At 36.0% G+C, this 20,349-nt stretch overlaps 1 protein-coding gene across 1 annotated transcript in view; it reads right to left on the bottom strand.

The window, feature by feature from the left end:
• Window positions 1-19,923, bottom strand: part of Ddx1 (DEAD-box helicase 1) — a 36,879-nt gene extending 16,956 nt beyond the window's left edge. The window contains exons 1-13 of the mRNA XM_046441293.2: window positions 19,817-19,923; window positions 16,944-16,995; window positions 16,617-16,680; window positions 15,673-15,702; window positions 14,852-14,948; window positions 12,883-12,930; window positions 8,856-8,939; window positions 8,563-8,646; window positions 7,959-8,035; window positions 7,323-7,395; window positions 4,957-5,033; window positions 4,742-4,856; window positions 3,872-4,010 (exon numbers count right to left, since the gene is read on the bottom strand). Coding sequence (XP_046297249.1) covers window positions 3,872-4,010; window positions 4,742-4,856; window positions 4,957-5,033; window positions 7,323-7,395; window positions 7,959-8,035; window positions 8,563-8,646; window positions 8,856-8,939; window positions 12,883-12,930; window positions 14,852-14,948; window positions 15,673-15,702; window positions 16,617-16,680; window positions 16,944-16,995; window positions 19,817-19,832 — 956 coding nt within the window. The 5' untranslated portion in view covers window positions 19,833-19,923. The remainder of the gene's footprint in view (window positions 1-3,871; window positions 4,011-4,741; window positions 4,857-4,956; window positions 5,034-7,322; window positions 7,396-7,958; window positions 8,036-8,562; window positions 8,647-8,855; window positions 8,940-12,882; window positions 12,931-14,851; window positions 14,949-15,672; window positions 15,703-16,616; window positions 16,681-16,943; window positions 16,996-19,816) is intronic.
• Window positions 19,924-20,349: the final 426 nt, after the last annotated feature.

Raw genomic sequence — 20,349 nt, 5'->3', positions numbered from 1 at the left:
ACCCAATTTAAAAATGGACGAGATTTGAAAATATATTTCTCTCAAAAAATTCAAATGGGCAATAAACACATGAATAATGTGCAATATTATTAATTATAATGATAGAGCAAGTAAAAACCAAAGGAAGACAACATTTTTGCTCACTAGGATAAATACACTCAAAAACATACACCCCATATGTTGCTGAAGATGTAGAGAAACTAGAACCCTCATTTATTGCTATTAGAACAAAAGTGGGACAGCCACTTTAGAATGCTGATTCCTAACCACATGACCTAGCAATTCCACTCCTGACTATATATTCAGGGGAAATGAGAACATGTCCACACAAAAACTTGTGCATGAATGCTTATAGCATAGTAGCCCAAACCCAACAGTCACGAACGGTCCAAATGCCTACCAACTAACGAATGGATAAACCAAAGTATGGATCTTCCACACCTTTGGAATAGATACTTTGATAGTATTTTCCGCAATAAAATGACGTACTGATACATGCTGCCACAGGGATGACCGCTGAAATATTATACTAAGTGAAAAAAGCCAACCACAAAAGAACAGACAATTCCATGTATACAAAATGTCTAAAACAGGCAAGTCTACAAAGAGAGAAAACTGTCTTTGACATTGTCTAGGGATGGGAGAGTTAGGGGAAAATGGGACTGACTGCCAATGGGCAAAGAGTGTCTCTTGGGAATGATGAAAATGGCCTAAAATTAGTTACAGGGGAGTGATTACAGTCAAGTCTGTGAATATAGTCAAAACTAAAAACAAACTTACATTTTAAAGGGTGAATTATAAATGTGAACTATATCTCAAAATAGCTAGTTAAAAAAAATTATCATTTAATAAAGAGCAGACAAAATTACTTCCTGAGGCAGCCACGTAAGTTTCTTTTTCTTTACCACTGAATAAAATATCAAAATATATAAAGAAGTCCTACAAATCAACAATATAAAGACAACCCAATTTAAAAATGGACAAGATTTGAACATATATTTCTTCAAAATATACAAATGGCCAATAAGCACATTCTGCACCTAATTTATTTATTTATTTGGTACCAGGGATTAAACCCAGAGGACTTAACCACTGAGCCTCACCTCCAACCGTTTTTTTTTTTTTTTTTTTTAATTTTCAGACAGGGTCTCACTAAGCTGCTTAGGGACTAAGTAGCTGAGGCTGGCTATGAACTTGTGATCTTCCTGCCTCAGCCTCTGGAGCCACTGGATTAAAAGCATATGCCACCACGCCCAGCTTCATTTGTGATTTTGAGACAGTGCCTTGCTGAGGGCCCCACTAAGATTCTTAGGCTGGCCTCGAACTTGTAATCCTCCTGCCTCAGCCTCCTAAGTTGCTGGTATTATTACAGGGGTGTACTACCACGCCCAGCTAACTATATAACTTTCAATCAGAAGTATCTTCTTTTATTAATTTTATTGTTTTGAATACTCATTTTTAAAACACTGGAAAACACTAAGAAAACGAATGCTTCGGCAATGAGTTTTATAATCATATGACTAATTAAAAATTAATCAGCTTTATGTGGGCTAGGGGTATAGCTCAGTGGGACAGTGCTTGCTTAGCACATATGAGGCACTGGGTTCAATCCTCTGCACCACAAAAAACAAACAAAAGTATTGTGTCCATCTACAACTAAAAAGAAATTTTTTTTAAAATCAGCTTTATGGATGCCTACCTTTATTTTAAGCAACATAGATCACAAAATCTACCATAAAGCAGAACAAGGTCTGGGGTTGTAGCTCAGTGGTAGAGCACTTGACTAGCATATGTGAGGCCCTGGGTTCAATCCTCAGCAGCACATAAAAATAAATAAATAAATAAAAGTAAAAAAAAAGCATTACAAAATAAATAATTCCTAACCCATCTTGCCACATTCCTTAAACACTATCACACCAGAGCCATTATGCTTCCTAAACCCAGCAATGCCCAAAAGCAGACTGGCTACCTAAAAATCATCTGGAAGCACTTTTTTTCTTTGAAAAAAAAAAAAAAAAAAAAAAAACAGCTCTAATTCCTAGTCCCTAGAAATTCTGATTCATTACTGCCAGGGGATGGAACCAATAAATTCGTATGTGAGCCCCCAAGTTCCTGTTTTCAACTATTATCCTAAAGCTATCATTTCTTGCCCCACGATACGTAAGTCCTCCTTCATAATCTGATGTATTTATCTTATAAACTTCACGGAAGTTAAATACACACATACACAACAATGTATGCTTTTATGAACAGCACTGCAGAGTTGAAGAATATAAAAGGACCACTGCCTTGAGGAGAGCAAAACTGAGGAACAGGAAAGTTTTTTACATTTAAAACAAGGAACACTGACACATGACAGCACATAGGAGGAAAGCGAGGCAGACGTTGCCTGTCACACAGGAGCAGGGAGAGAGGACTGGGCTGGGATAACAGGAGGGCTTCCTGGAAACATCAGGATCTCTGCTGGGTTTTAAAAGAAGGAAAAGGTTCATTTGTGTTGAGTACCAAATGGGTAACCCACAAGTTTAACAACTTCACCAGTGAATTGTTTTTATTCTTCTTCCCTCCCAGCCTTTGTTCACAGGCATAATATCTTATACATAACAACAGCATAAAATCAAGTCAACTGGCATTTTATAGTCTTACAAAAATACTCGCAGGAAGAGGTCTGAGTCTCATACTGAGCAGTCGCCCTGGCCGCGTGTGCTCCTCGGGTGGCTTTCCCTCACACACGCTCAAGCATTTACCAAACTCACTTTTTGTTTTCCCTCCACACTACCCCACAGCTCCACACTTAGTTCTCTGAAAGCACAGATTAATTCTCCTTGTTGTATCCTTAGTCCCTAGCCTAAGACTTCACACAAAGTAGATATCTGAATATTTCCCAAATGAGTAATAATCCTCAAACCAAAATTAGGAATTATTGTTACAGATGTAATTTATCCCAATAAGTTTGCTTAACTCATCAATAAGTACACTATTAAATCCCAGCGGCTCAGGAGGCTGAACAGGAGGATCTCAAGTTCAAAGCCAGCCCCAGCAATGGCGAAGCACTAAGCTACTCATTGAGACCCTGTCTCTAAATAAAATAAAAAATAGGGCTGGGGATGTGGTTCAATGACCAAGTGCCCCTGAGTTCAATCCCTGGTAACGCCCTCCACCCATTAAAAAAAAAAAAAAAAAAATCCACTATTAAAAAGTCAGAACCTTGTGATGTCAAAAAATTCAGTTTCTGGACTTCAGATAGTGGTGATGGTTGTACAATCCTGTGAAAGTACTAAAAACTCTTAAATTGTACACTTTTAAATGGTGAATTTTATGGTATGGATTGTTTCAAGAAAAAAATAATTAAAAGAAAAATTAACAAAAAGCAAGTGTCAAATTAACATACAGAGTAGTCTACTTATATGCTATGCCTTTCTTAGGAGTAAAGGGATTGCTACTGAGCGAGAAATTCCACGAGATCACTTAGCTTATGGCCTTCTTCCAATGGCAGAAAGAGCTCTGTGTCTGAATGCCCAACAGAAATGAGTCACCACCATGGGAAAGAAATTCAAAAACATGCTAGAAACAGAGCAGTAACTTTCCATGCAGATGAAGGGATAAAATTAATCTAACAGTGAATGAAATGCTCCCTTTAAAAAAGTTAATTTTCACTCTAACATTGTTTGATTAACCACGAAAAATCAAACCCATTACTTACCAAATGTATGAAGTTTTATATGCAAACATTGTTATTGTATGTCAAAGTATACTTATATACTCACACGTATACTATGTATATACACCTCTTTTTATTCTACTTTACTCTTCTTCCAAAACACTTCAAATCTAAAGATAACAGGCAGTTGAGTATAAAAGGAAAACTTACCTTAATTTAGGATTATCAACATATTTCTTAAACTGCTTGACATTATTCAAAGTTTGTTCAGCTAATTCACGAGAGGGTTCAACGATGAGAGCTTTTGGAGCATTGGGGAGAAACTTTGTTTGTGTCACCTGCGCATTACCTTAGGAGAATAAAAAGTATTAGAACACTTTTAAATCATGCCTAAAAATACCATTATTTGTAAAACATGAGGATAAGCATTCCAGCATCAAAATTTTTAATAATAATTATCAAAAAGTATAGGTGAAAGTAAAACAAGATACGATAAGGCTAAAATTCCTAAAATGAAATAAGGCTTCTTTAAATTAAACCTACTTGCAATGATGGTAATTGATTTGTCTGTGAAATGACTTATTTGTTTTGTGATAAACTAGCTAGGGAATGTTCTTAATTTAAATAAATAAAACATATTACAATACAATGGGTAAAAGCATAAGCTTTGAAGCCAGATTGCTTGGATTTGAATTTAGTTCTACTACTTATTTACCCTGGCACCTTGGGCAAGTTACTTGAAGTCCCTATTCCTCAGGCTCTTTGTCCATAAAATAGAACGACTTTTACATTATAGAATTGTTGTGAAGATCAAATAGCCCATGTAAAGCACTTAACATTCTACCATGGCACAACCCACACATGTTAGCTGTCATTTACCACCATAACTGAGATGCCCTAAATGCCTAAACTGAAACTAGAGTTTATGAATTAGGTTTTAAAATTGAATTTTACAGAGTAAATAGAAAAGAAAGAGTAAACAGAAAGAAAGGGATATGTGACTCACTATGAGAAACCCTACTTACTGGAGTTTTCACTAATGCCCCAATCTAGAAAATCTTACCCACGCAGATGCAATACCTGTGTGCTGTGATTTGACAACGTAACTATCCGGTGCCTTGGAAAGAGCAACAAAACCATCTTTTGGTGGAAACTTAAATTCTTCTTCACCAAAGTTAAATTTTAGTTCAGCATTCTAGCATTGAATAAAGGACAAAATTTTAAAAATTAACCTAATACAAAATAATGAATATCAAGCAGATTATAATTATACCAAAATTTTCCTAAATAATTACCTTCAAAACACAAGCAGGAAAGAGGGCTTGGTTTTTCATATGTGGTGGTACTTCAAATGCCAGACCAAGATCTTTCCCTTAAGAAAAAAAATTAAAAAACAAAAAAAACAGAAAATGAAATAATGAGAAAAGAACTTCCACATATTCACACCATCAAATCTACAAATGTGTCTGCATTAATGCTTCCCCCCTGGAACCCCTGGATAAATTGTGCTGCCTCAGGCCAACCTCTTCGCTTTTCTCCTTTACTCCTAAACTGTCTCTTCCCTACCCCTACATAAGACCACTGCCACTAGACAGTCCTTAGCATACAAACATACTCCACATTAGAACACAAGCAAATCTCCCTCGAGCCCATTTCCACTTTATTTATCTTCCTTTTTCCTTCTCTTTTTAGAAGTAAAACTTTCGGGTTTCCATTTTTTTTTTTTTTTTAGTATATTCACTTCCTTTTCTTCCATTTTCTATCGATCTGACTCCCAATCAGCTCAACTACTCCATCACCTATTTTCTTGCTCATCTAAAACAACTGTCAAGAGCATTGATGTGCCCCACTTGCCAAATCCAGCAGTTAATTCTCACTCCTCATATCTTTCTAGACAAGACCCCTGAGCAGCACTGGACCCAACCCTGACTGCTCCCTCCTCCTTAAAACACTTTCTTCACCTGGACCCTAAGACCCTCGGTTCCCTGGTTCTGCTCCTCCAGGTTTTCCTCTCCTCACTCTCTGCTGGATTCTCCTTAGTATACATACTTCTAGCCACAGGAACCCAGGCCTCAGATCTCTTTTGTTCTTTATCTCCCCTTATTCCCTAGGTGATCTCAACCCACTCCTCATCCCCCAGTCTGTTTTCAACACAGAAGCAAGAACACTGTTAAACTAAAGAAAGATGATGCCATTCCTATGCCTAAAACCATAGTAAAGTTCTCACTCAAAATAAAACACAAAGTTTGTATTATAGCCTCCCTCACTATTCTACCACCTCCTGCAAGCTCAGACACATGGGTCTCCTCACTCTAAGGTCCCTCATGCACACTCCACCTCAAGGTCTTTAGGTCTGCTTCCTCTACCTAAAATGCTCTTATAAGATTATCTGAAGAATGGCAGCTATTATGAATACAAACACCAAGAGTTGGCAAGGATGTGGGGAAAAAGGCACACTCGTACATTGTGGGTGGAACTGCAAATTGGTGCAGCCAATATAAAAAGCAGCATGGAGAATTCTTAGAAAACTGGGAATAGAACCACCATTTGACCCACCTATCCCCTCAGTTTATACCCAAAGGACTTAAAAACAGCATACTACAGTCACACAGCCACATAAATGTTTATGGTAGCACAATTCACAATAGCTAAACTGTGAAACCAACCTAGAGGCCCTATAGTAGATGAATGGATAAAGAAAATGTGATTGATATATATACACACACACACACACACACACACACCCCAATGGAATATTATTCAGCATTAAGAGAGAATAAAATCATGGCATCTGCAGGTAATGGATGGAACTAGAGAGTATAATTCTAAGTGAAGTTAGCCGATCCCAAAAAACCAAATACCAAACGTTTTCTCTGATTTAAGGTTGCTGATACATATTGTCATGGTGGTGGAAGGAGGACATGGAGGATTAGCTGAACTCTAGATAGGGCAAAGGGGAAAAGGGAAAAGGGAAGGGAGAGGAAGGAAGGGGGGTATGGGGGTAGGAAAGATGGTGGAATGAGATGGACATCATTACCCTAAGTACATGTATAAAGACACAAATGCTGTGACTTTTCTTTGTGTACAACCAGAGATATGAAAAATTATGCTCTATGAATTGTAATGCATTCTGCTGTCATATATAACAAATTAAAACCTAAAAAATATGGGAAAAAAAGAAGAATGAAATTATGCATTTTCTAGAAAATGAAAAAAAAAAATTTATCTGCAGAGCCCATCACCCTACTCTGGCTTCTACTTATGTCACATCATCAGCAAAACCTTCTCTGACAACCCTGTAGAAAAGCACACATCTTCAGACTGCTACCACTGTCTACTTCTTTTCCCTATTTTATAGTCCCCCTCGTAGAATTGTTACCACCTAACTTAGTACTTACATCTCTGCCTCTACTCACTAACATGCAAGTTCCACTGACATAACCTTGTCTGTCTACTCCATTTTCTCCAGTTATCTCCAGCCCTTACCAGGGGACCTGACACATAGCACATGTTCAATAAATATTTGTTCAAATTAAAGACAGGGTGGAAGAGACAGAGAATTGAAATACAGGGTAAGAAGATTAAGGCAAAAAAAAAAAAAAAAAAACCCTCACAATATTGAATTATAACTTTTTGCTAATAAAATCCACAGAGAGCTTACCATTTTTGGAGAATTTGACATGTCCTTTATCTATATCTAGGTAACATCCAATGGTGTCATGCATAGTGAATTCCTAGAAACCCAGAAAGTGAAGTGTTATTAATAGAAAGCAATATCTTAAATGACATTAAAAGTTCAAATATAGCTGTATCAAAAGCCTGTTAGTGTTTCAAAATAACCTCTACATGGTAACATAGGTATTAAAAAATGTCTATTAAAGAATTACACACATATAATGGCAGACTCACCTGACAGCCTTTTTAGAATCAACATATTTAGGCTCATTAACATTAAGATCACCAGAACAACTATATTTAGAATCAATGTAACTAAAACTAAGAAATGGGAACAATATAAGAGCCAAAGCCAAAACCAGAATGGGTAAAAAGAGGAAATTATGTAATATATTTTGGAGGGGTTAATAAATGGCATGAAAGAAAAATTATAATAACTACATATTTATCTAGTTTTATAATATATCCTCATTGAAATCCACATCTGAAATTTCTGTGGAAAATACATAGAAAATCCACTTGAGTTTGAGAATCATTTTTATACCCTCAGTTACAACTGATCAAGCATGCAACAAAACTCATTAATACTATGTTTAAATCAATAACAGCATAGCTTACTTACCTCTCCATAATTATCAAACTGTTTGTTATGGGATTTCTTTCCTGTTCCACCAAAGCCAAATCCAAACTTGTCTGTACCTAGATTTAAAAAGTAGCTTAAGTATGTAGAAAGAGTAAGTAGGAAATCAAAAGCCCTGTTAAAGAATTAATCTTATATCTTCATTTCAACAAACCATAGGAAATTCTTCCCTCAAATTTCTGAATTTGGGGAACAACTGAAGCACTCTTAGCCTGTGGATACCACTGGACATGACAGACATATGCACCATTCCATCCCACTTCGCTCTGGCCACTAAGAAATTCAGGCACAATTTTACAAGAATGTGGAGCATCTAAGCAGTACTGTGTGGATGTATTCATGCATATTAACTTCACCCCGACTCCAATCATATTCTTAATCTTACTTCCCCTAATTTTGTACTGTTATATGAATTATTTAGTTCAAATCTTTCTTGCAACAGAGTGAAGTACACATAAATTCTATTTCTAGGACTTTAAAATATAAACCTTTTATAGTTAAGTCTATTATTTTGTTCCCCCAAAATAACAAAATGTTAACAATCCATGAATAACTCAACCAATTCATTTACTTTAGGGACACTTACCTAGATCTAGGGAGGCCTGCATGGTAGACCACCCAACTCTGCACAATCCCTGGTCATGACAGGAGACTTCATAGTAATGTTTCCCTATAAAGGCAAAAAACTTTTTAGATTTATGTAAATCACATATATGACTCATGTACTACATAACAATAATGTGTATGTACCAAATGAAGAATTAAAAGTCATTTTTTACAATTAAAAATCTCAGATCCTTGATTTAAAGTAACTTTAGGGAAATTCATGCAGTGATAGAGTTTCAAAGGGTTATACAAGTAAAAATGCCATTCGCATACCTTTCATTAATCCTTTAGTAGCTCTGCATCCGTGCCATTCCTTCACTTCTCTACTTTGACAACAAAGACCATCTGACCCAATTGCTGGATTTGAGAAAAAAACACAAAAACATATTAGTACAAGCTTTATAAATCATGCATTGTGAAATAAATATCTTAAGTTTGACGAATAATTCCTTCACTTATTACAATTTTCCAGAAAATTGAGACTTGCTGATTCCTGGGTGATAGCAGGACTTTCCCTAAAACTAACTGCCCTTACTCATCACCCAGATATCCTTGGCTATGTTGAGGGCTAGATTCTACACTGTCATCTGTTACAATGAGGAAAAGATTTCAGAGCAACACATCTAGAAAGGAATCGACAGGCCCTAACCTGACTTGCATCACCAGCAGATGTGTTTAGGCAACCATTCTCTACAGTCCTTTAAAGAAACTGGCACTCAAGCATCATGCAGTACCCATCCATCATTTCTAGCCCTGATTTTATGCTGACATTAAACTTAAGTGGTCACTATATTAAAAGATAATGGACCCAGAAGTCATAGTGGGAAAGTAGGAAATAGCATATAAACATGTATATTACGCTAAAATATCTATCTAATAAAAGATAAGGCTCTATGTTATATACCACAGTTGGTCACTGTGACGTCCACATAGTAAGTGCTTACTGAAGTCAAGCAAATATTTAGTTTTTGTCTATACTAGAAAGAAAATTAGCTTCTACTCTGGTTCTTGTCAGCAACTCATATTCTGTACCTGAATGTAGAACAAATATATTTTTTTTTCTTTTTTTTTTTTTTTTGTATTAGAGATTGAACCCAGGGCACTTAACACTGAGCCACAACCCCAAACCTTTTTATTTTTCTTTTTTAAATTTTGAGACAGGGCCTTGCTAAGTTGCTGAGGCTGGCTTTGAACTTGCAATCCTCCTGCCTCAGCCTCCCAAGCTGATGGGATTACAGACATGTGCCACCATGCCCAGCTGCTGGAGAACAAATTTTTAAGAAACCACTTCATCACATTTCTTACTTATTCAAAGTACAAATTCTTACTCATGATACGATAATGAGTTATACAAAACTCTAAACTTTTAAAAAAGTTCTCTAGCAATGATATATATATACATATATATATATATCCTTAAAATTTTTATATTTAAAAATTTTTTTTTAGTTGTCAATGGACCTTTATTTATTTATTTTTATGTGATGCTGAGACTTGTACCCAGTGCCTCACACGTGCTAGGCAAGTGCTCTACCACTGAGCCACAACCCCAGCCCTTAAAATTTTTTATGTAACGTACAGATACAAAATTTTATATAAATGGTGTGTGATAAAAATTAGCAGTTTTTGGTTTTGGGGGTGGGCTGTTTGGGCATGATTCCTCATCATGTCCATCTTATATTTCTTGCATCCTGCTTTTCATGGTCATCAACAGCAGATGAACACTCATTCTTTGTAATGGTTGCACAATAGTCCTAATATTTGATAACTGTTCTCCTAGCAATAGCATTTACTTTGTTGACAGGTTTTCAGTTTACTTCCCATTACAAATAGTGATTCAACAAACAGCTTTATACGCTTTATACAGTTATGTTTGCATAACAGTACTTTTATTCTAATGAGAATAAAAAAATATATATCTTTAATTTTTGTAGGTAAGGCCATACTGCTTTCCAGACACAATAATTCATAGGTTAGTCATCCTTTTGAATTTTATTTCCATTTCTCTACTACCTGAACGTCTGATATTTGAATATTCATTGACCATTTGAATGTTTTGCTTTGCTGTCTATTAATATCTTCTGCAGACTTCTTTTTTAACTTTTTATGGTTTTAGTTATGACAGTAGAATGTATTTTGACATATTATACATATGTGAACTATAACTTTCCATTCTTTCGGTTGTATGGGATGTGGATTTACATTGGTAGTGTATTCATGTTATGAACATAGGAAAGTAACGTCAGATTCATTCTACTCTTTCCTATTCCCATTCCATCCATCCCCATTCCCTCCCTTTATTCACATTTTCTTTATCCATTCATCTGTTGAAGGGCACCTAGATTGGTTCCATAACTTAGCTATTGTAAATTGAGCTAGTACAAATATTGATGTGGCCATGTCACTGTGAGATGCTGATTATAAGCCCTTTGGGTATAAACCAAGGAGTGGGATAACTGGGTCAAATGGTGGTTCCATTCCAAGTTTTCCGAGGAATCGCCATATTGCTTTCCAGAGTGATGAAATCTCAGTGCTTAGTTTTAATTTACATTCCTCTAATTGCTAGAGATGTTGAACATTTTTTCATATATTTGCTGATTGCCTGTATTTCTTCTTCTGTGTCTTTTTAATTCCTTTGTCCACTTACCGATTGGGTTATTTATTGTTTTGGTGTTAAGTTTTTTGAGTTCTTTATATATCCTGCAAATTAATGCTCTACGTACAGGTGTCAAAGGTTTTCTCCCATTCTATAGGCTCTCTCTTCATGTTCTTAATTGTTTCCTTTACAGTGAAAAAGCTTTGTAGTTTGATACCATCCCATTTATTGATTCTTGATTTTACTTCTTGCACTTTAGGAGTCTTTTTGAAGAATTCAGTTCCTCATGCGACATGATGGAGATTTGGACTCACTTTTTCTTATAGCGCAGGTCTAATGTGGAGGTCCTTGATCCATTTTGAGTTGAGTTTTATGTAGCGTGAGAGATAGGGGTTTAATTTCATTTTGCTACACATAGATTTCCAGTTTTCCTAGCACCATTTGTTGAAGAAGCTATCTTTCCTCCAATGTATGTTTACGGCACCTTTGCCTAGTATGAGATACTGTATTTATGTGGGTTTGTCTCTGTATTTTCTATTCTGAAGCACTGGTCTTCATGTCTGTTTTGGTGCCAATATCATGCCGTTTTTCTTACTGTAGCTCTGGTATTGTGATGCCTCCTGTTTCACTTTTCTTGCTGAGGATTGCTTTGGTTATTCTGGGCCTCATTTTTCCAATTAATTTCATAACTGCTTTTTCTATGTCTATGAAGAATGTCATTGGAATTTTAATAGAAACTGCATTAAATCTGTAGAGTGCTTTTGGTAGTATAGACATTTTAACAATATTAAATCTGCCTACTCAAGAACATGGGAGATCCTTCCATCTTCTAAAGTCTTCTTCAATTTCCTTCTTGAGTATTCTATAGTTTTCATTGTAGAGGTCTTTCACCTCTTTTGTTAGACAGATTCACAAATATTTTATTCAATTTCAGACTATTATGAATGGGACAGTTTTCCTAATTTCTCTTTCAGTTGATTCATTACTAATGTATAGGAACGTAATTGATTTATGGATGTTAATTTTATATCCCTCGGCAGATTTTTCTTATTGCTTGTGTTTTTCTTACCAAAATTGATAAAACTTTATCTGCTAGCTACACAATGAACCTTTATTAATTTATAATGACTCCTCATTTTTCATCAATATTCCATGTATTCTGTATCTATTACTTGTCTACTATCTTTTTATGATATCTTCTTCACATTAAAAAAAAAAACTATACAACTACACCTATGTTTTCTTTTATAATTTCTGAGATTCCTATTTGGGTTAATAATGTTTCACCAGTAAATTATGTATGTGATTTTTCTACACTTATATATGATTACACACACACACACACACAATTTAAATCTTAAATACATATGAAATTTATTTCTAATTCTGATATAAATTGAAGTCAATTTTATCTTGTTCCAGATGGATCATCAATTGTGCCAGCAGGCTTCACTGAATCAATTCTTTTTTCTCACTGAAATGAAACACTATTTTTTCCTTGCATATTAACTGAGATTTATTTCCATTACATTCTGCTGTCTAGTCCTATTTCAGTATTATACTGCTTAATTATAGTAACTGTTTTCCAATATCTGGTAAATTAGATCATTTATTAGACTTTTTCATAATTTTCTTAATAGTCCACATATATTTCAAAAGAAAGTTTCTGAATTACAGAGGAGCAGGTAAAATCTGTCTACTTACCAAAAGCAGATCCTCTGTCATATGGATTCATTTGCCATTTGTTGAGCACTAAACCAATAACAATAAGAAAAGTTACCCAGAAATGTATGACATTAAAAATACTCTGTTAAAAAAAAAACAACAAAGCACATATTTTATATTTTACATGATATCTTAATTCCTCTAGATTCAAGGTCACACACATTATTTAGAATATATATTTAAAGCTAGAGCTTTTTTGTTGAAAATCAAAACATGTCAAAGATAGTAATCTCTGGCTTATCTAGAATTAAATTCTTATTTTCTTACTTGATTCAGTGCACTTTTTATTAGGTGACTTTGACCTTTGTCCTCACTCCTACTTAGATGGTTGGTAAAATGAAGTTTAGGTAAATAAGCATGCTGACTTCAATCATAATTATCAATAACTGGCCTGTATTTTAGAGTCTAATAATTATTCTTCTATTATTATTAAAGGAAAAGCAAGACCTTTATCTTAATTCAATCATATTAAAAAGTTACACATTTTTTGTTTTTTGTGATTGAAATTTTCCTTTTCTAAAATATTTTAATAGTTTATGAATAAAGAATTATAATAGCTAAGGAGAACCCTATTTTCTAGTCCAACTTCCTGCCCAAGGTAGAAATCCTTTCTAGATCATTTCTGATTAAACGATATCCATCATGGGGCTGGGGTTGTAGTTCGGTGGTAGAGGCGCTTGCTTTGCATGCATGAGGCACTCGGTTTATACTCAGCACCACATAAAAATAAATAAAAATAAAGATATTGTGTCCATCAAGAGCTTAAAAAAAAGATTTCCATCATTGGCTTAAATACTTGGAATAATGGAGAACTATCTTTCTGGAGGTTCTCTCCCCCATCATTGGCTCAATCTAGGTATTGGGAAGTATTTAAGTTAAACAGATTATTTTTAACTGGTCCTGGTCCTGCTTTCTAGAATTATTTTCTCTGCAGATCTCCTCCACAAGTTGACAATTATCCCATCTCCTTTTGTACTTTTCCATGTTTCGATATCTTTTTTATTTCTCAGAGGACATGATTTTTTTCAAACCATCACCATTCTAATTGTCCTGCTTTAGAAGAATTCTCTTTTATAATCATCTCACATAAGAGATGACATACAGTTATGACAAATTCTGAAACTATTTTATAATAAACCAATAGTCTAAATAGTTATACCCATTTTCTATTTCACAATTCAATTATAAATGAATTCTATGAACTATATAACATTGTTATTTTCAAACAAGCAAAAAGAAAATGTGATATGCCCATTCACTCTACTTAAGCTTGCTATTTTGTCACAATCCTATTTTGTAATATGACACAAATGACTTTGAAATATAAGTTTTGTTAAATTATAACAAAACCACAGATTAACTAAAATAAAACAGAATTTAAAAAGTATTTAACAAAAGCAACATAATGTAAAATAAAAGTAAGATTGTTCATGGCACAGAAAGAATCATAAACTTTTCTAAAAGAACCAACTGAAATAGAACTGAAAAAAATTGACTATAAAATTTATACTTTACATTTTAACTCTCTGGGTTCCTTCCTTCCAACCTCAAAAAAAAAAAAAAGCACACTTCTTTTCCCACTATCATGGGTTTCTACTCTATATATTAACTGTAAAATCCTTCTTCAATATTTCCTTTGCAAAATTTATCTTTAATATTAGACATAAAAAATTAAAAGGTTAAAGAAAAAAGACATGAAGATAACTAAATGTAATTTCCAAACTTCCAGTGTTTTCTCAAAGAAAACACTGTTCTTATTTTAGAAGGGACAATATTTCACTATGTGGGTTCTAAATGGCACTTAGCATCCCTGTTTTCCAGGGCACCAAATTCCAATATCACACTGCAGGTATTGGTAATAAAAAGGCATACCAAACCTCTCACTTCTAAATGTCAGATTGAGAATTAATGATTTACACAAAAGAAAACATCCATCTATAATAATTACCCGAAGCACCAGTTTTAATTGTTGTTTTTCCTTTTTTCCCTTCTTGTTGGTCTTTCAGAGTTTCATAAACTATCTGTATAACTGGAATACTGAAAGCCTATCAAAGAAACAAAAGTTTTTTTATTAGTGTCAGGTATTAATAAGTTAATAATCAATATGAATGACAAAGGTTATACATACACATTGAATAATTACATGCATTCCAGGTTGCTGCTCTAATTTCATTTGCCCAAACCCAAAACGCCAGTAAGATAACAGGGAATTATTGAATGAACAAAACAGAAGGCAACTGATAACCCAAAACATAAACAGTAAGGCCCTTCAGAACAAACCTAAACTAAGAAGTATCATCTAGTCTGACAAATAGTTTCTGTAGAGGAGGCCAACTGTAGATCATTTCTTTATCACTAAGCCACTGCATTAAAATTCTGAAATGAGTGTAAACACTAAACATACCACAATTCTTCTCAAGACAAGCTTAAATCTATATTCTTAAAGCCATACTCTTGTAGATGTTCAGTTTGTTGACAACAAAGACATTACTCAATGGAAAGCCATCAATTGCTTACAGTTTGAAAATGGTTGTTTGGGGGTTTGTTTAATATTTTTTCAGTTGCTGATGGACCTTTATTTTACTTATTTATCTGAGAATCAAACCCAGTGCATCATACATGCTAGGCAAGCAGTCTACCATTGAGCCACAATCCCAGCCTTGGAGGTGGTTGTTTCAGTAAATATTTCAAAATAACACTATGGTTCAAAGACACTTTAAAATTCAGCTCTTAATTAAACTGAAATGTTAATTTAAATGTATTACTTACACCAGTTTTTCCACTTCCTGTTTCTGCAGCCTGAATTGGGGGAAAAAATTGATTTACAGTAAAACTGTCAATTACATAGATGAAATTAAAATGAAACCATGTAGAACTCTTTAACACTTAACTAGCTGCCTTTATTTTCATAGTACTTCAAGATTACCCAGACTTCCCCAGACAACTTTAACTATTGCTAATTCAATTTCTTAAGAATCTGTTCTTCCTTTCCTTTCCATTGCCACCAATCCAACTGAAGCCCTCATCGTTCTAATCTGATTATTATGACAATGTCCTAATAGTATCTAACCCCACAGAGCAATACTACAATCTGCGTCCAAAGCAGGCTTCTCAAAAACCTAATTCTGACAATGTACCACACCTATTTAACACACTTTCCACTTTCAAAAAATGTCCAAATTCTTTAACAAGACACTGGAGCAAAAGTCCAAAATATCCAACCCACAATATTATTTCCTGTTTTACCAAGCTACATCTCCCACTCAGGAATATGTATTTTATGCTCCTATCTACCTAAACTACTCCAGGATCACATCCTCCCTTCTCCCACCTACTGTTTTTCTTGGAGCTTTTCTCTTCAATCTTCCCTTCCTCCAAACAGTCCCTTGTGATCCCTCAAGCCAAAGGATAAATTGACTTCCACTTGAACCCTGTAGTACTATGCATCTCCTAAGTAGGTGTCCCACTCTCTCATATGACATTTACTTCTGCACGTCTTCCTAACCCTACTTGGTTTAAACTTTTCAAGAACAAAGATTGTATCTTTCTTCCCTTGTACCCCTACAGCTTCTACTCAATACTTTGATGGCATATGTATCATAAGTGTTGGTAAATAAATAAAATTAATTAATCATTCTTAAGCCTATGGAATTCTTAAATCGGGCTACACAAACAATACAAATACACCCCTTTACAATCATATTTAAACATACCATAAGTACATCACCTCCTCCTAGGATCAATGGGATGGATTCAGCTTGGATATCAGTTGGGAGGCTAAAAGAATCACAAGTGAAGAAATTTAGTTAAAAAAAAAAGAAGATCACATACCTAAGCTAACTAAATCATTTTATTGGTAAATGCTACCAATTTTTTCAGCTAGAAATATGCCCAAGTTAAAAAGGAAACATAATTGAAAGAATCATCAGAAAAATCATGTATCACTTTACAACTAGAATAAAAAAATATTTGATAAAGTCACTAAATGTTTAAATGATAAAACACCCTTGTTACCATGCATTTAGATTCTATGTACTTACAGCCAATCCATCTCTTCCACAGCTTGTGCAATCTCAGGCATAACACCCATCTCTGAAAATAAAAAGTAATTTTAAAATCCATACAACTAAACTTATCATAAATCATATTGCTCTTAAGATTCCTTTCACAGAACTGGGTAGACTTTAAAGCATGGCTCATTGATATCAGACCCACCAAGTATAGCAACTGCTGAGAAATGTCCAATGTCCAAGTTTTGGAGACACACTTGAGTTCAAATTCAAGCTTTTAGTTACTAGTAAGTGACCTTGAGCAAAGCCATAATCTGTTTTCTTCAACAAAATGAGGCTTATATGACTTACCTTGTAGGTATGAATACAGGAAGATTAGTGATAATAATGTAATGCATCTGGCACATAGTACTCACAGTGCTGTTTACCTCCTAGAAGACTAGTGAAAAATCTGCCACTCAGGGTTCTAAACCAGCATCTCAGTTGCTTCATTAAGTGATATGGCAATTAGGTACCTTGCCTATTCCCATACCATTTGAATACCCTCAAGGATCTGAGAAAAATGAACAGCCCACATGTATTGGCAGCCATAATCAAAATTCTGGTTAACTGAAGAGGGAGCTGACAATGGTGGCAACTTTTGGGCAACTGGAAATGATCAGTTCTGATCTTAACTCTGCATATATTTAAATAATTCTACACCAAGGCAAGTCCAAAGTGAATAGATCAAGCTATTCCCAATTAAGTTTTCTCACTTCATCATTTCTTTAGTAAACTTTCTCAAGTTTAAAAGGATTACTTCAATTTTCCTTCCATATGAGAAGGGATTTTTAAGTCTGAATTTATAAAAAGCACTTTTATTGCTATTATTACAAAAGTATACACCACTATAAAAATGAATAAAAGTTAAACTTTACCAAGCCCAAGAAATTACAAAATTTAAAAATTTTGTAATTCTTGTCAGTTTGCGAAAAAGCATACAACTAATCGTAAAATATATATATTTTTTTCATTTTCAAAAAGAAGGTTGTCATAACTTTAAATCTCCCCAGGAAAATTCAGATAGAGAAGCTAATTAAGCTCTAAAGGGAGAATCTTTCTAAGCATTACCCACTTTAGAGTTCAGTTATATTCTCGCTCTTAAAATACAAACTGCTTCAAAAAAGGAAGTGATGGTCTTAAATATGCCATATACACAAGCTAAAACTGCTTGCAAAACAATAATACTGGAAAAAGCAACCACACACTGCTTTCAGCAAATCCCAGACAATCTCTTGTCCCATTCTGGTCATAGCTCTGCATGTTTTCTTTGAGCACTTTTAACATTTACAGGAAAAAAAAAAAGAATCTTCATGTTATTTAATCCTACTTTTGCCTTTATTTCATCATTTCAGTCTCTTCTCCCAGTTCTTTGCCCCAACATTACTGAAATCTGTACATAAATTACAAAGACATGCATTTTATAAACAAAAACCTAGAACTTCTCTACAGATCTTGGCTCCAAAATTGTGTTAGGTGAGAATTAGGAAAAGAAAAACAGCAATCACCCTAAGTAGATTTCCCCAGGACTCTAATTAGATGTAATTTTGGTGATCTAAATTTCTCACATGACTAGAGATTTGGAATTCCTAATATTGTCACAGGAGAAAACTGAAAATTATACAATATGTGACACCTGATGTCATTTTAATGGGTTAAAACATTAAAAGTAGGCCTAACAATTTATTACTATATAAATTTATCATATTTAGTAAGCTTAAGGCTAATTATAGCTTTATAAAACTGTAGTTGCATAAAAGGAGAATGATAAAGGAAGGGAGAAGCCCAGTCCAGTGGGTACAGGCCTGTCTGTAATCCCAACTACTCAGAAGGCCGAGAAAGGAGAATGTCAAATTTAAGGCCAGTCTGGGCAACTAAGCGAGCAGCTCTAAAAAATAAAAAAATAAGGGGTTGGGGTTGTGGCTCAGCAGTAGAGCGCTTGCTTAGCCCGGGCAAGGCCCTGGGTTCGATCCTCAGCACCACATATAAATAAATAAATAAAATAAAGGTATTGTGTCCAACTACAACTAAAAAATAAATCTTTTTTTTTTAAATAAAATAAATACAAATAAAAAAGACTGAGTATATGGCTCCGAAGTGGGGCACCCCTGGGTTCAATTTCCATTAACCCCCCCACCCCAACTACTGGGTTCAATAAGCCAAATCAAATCTTGGAATAATGGCGTATCATGGGCGAATAAATTAACAATTAATTTTCATATTTTACGTTGGGCTAACTTAAACATGAGTGAAAATGCTTTCCCTCTGGCTTCGACATTTAATGTTAATATTGATACAGTGTCCTTATCAACAAATAGAAGAGCAGGTTTATCCTTGTGTGGGTTTTTTTTTTTTTTTTAACTTTGAAAGGCCTGAAAACAACTGAATGGAGGCAAGATCGTCACTTGTCCCAATGACCCCTCCCCACGCCCTGTTGCTTCTAGGCCTGGCCAAAACCTGATACGATGTGGGCAAAAACTGGGTCGCAAAGCGCCAGGGCCACGTCAAAGGGGCAGGAGCCTGGCCATCCGCTAGCAGCTGGCACAACGCCGCCGCCTGGTTGCCGCCGCCCCGCGCGGACTGGCAGGAAAGCCGAGGTGACACCGATGGAAAAGAAAGAAGCTTGAGAAGGAGCAGGGGCAGTGCGGTCCCCGGCAGCACCTGGCGAGAAATGCCCTCCCCGAAGCAGGGCCGCGCGGATCGGCCTCTCGGCGGCCGCCACTGACCCCGCAGCGCAGGGCCCCGGGGGTTGCAGCGGACTGCGCCCTGCAGTCCGCTGCAGCCCCTAAAGCTCCTCCCCAGCCGCCGCGGGGCCGAGGCGTGCAGCGAGCCGCCCACACCACCCCCAGCTTCCACCAACGCACCGGAGAAGGCCGCCATCTTCGCCTGTCCTCCGTGGCTCGGATCACTCGCTCCCTCCCTCCCTACTGACACCGCGGGCGCGGCAGCGCGTGCTTCCGGCCCTTGGCCTTCGCGTTCCGAGTCCGGGCAGGGACTCGGCCCCGGGAGAACGGTTCCGACCGAGGAAAAGACACCCGGCTTGCCACTCACAACCCTGAGCCCCAGCGCAGACCCAGCTCAGCTGGACGGTGCCTTCCCGAAGTAGCCAGGACCGGTCACTAGCCGTCCTGGTGGTTACCAATTCTTTAGAGCAGGCCACGTGTCATCAGGATCACTTTTCCTCAGTCAAGGAAGCAGATGTTCGAGGATTAGGGTCAAACCATGGACCGGGCTGATCTAACAGCAAAACTGCCCTCCTGGCTGCCTCCCTCAGTCCCCCCTCCCCCCACCCCCACCACTACCCCTGTCTCCAGCTCACATCAAGACTAGTGAGTGCCTGGCACACACTAGATATTTGTTAACGTATTTTTGACGGAAATAAGTAGAGATTTAGGTC

This window comes from Marmota monax, unplaced genomic scaffold (assembly GCF_021218885.2).
Source record: "Marmota monax isolate L192 unplaced genomic scaffold, Marmota_monax_Labrador192_F-V1.1 WCK01_AAM20220418_F8-fsc00010, whole genome shotgun sequence".
NCBI lineage: Eukaryota > Metazoa > Chordata > Mammalia > Rodentia > Sciuridae > Marmota > Marmota monax.
The sequence above is the reverse complement of the archived record's forward strand: the minus strand, read 5'-3'. Positions and strand labels throughout refer to the sequence as shown.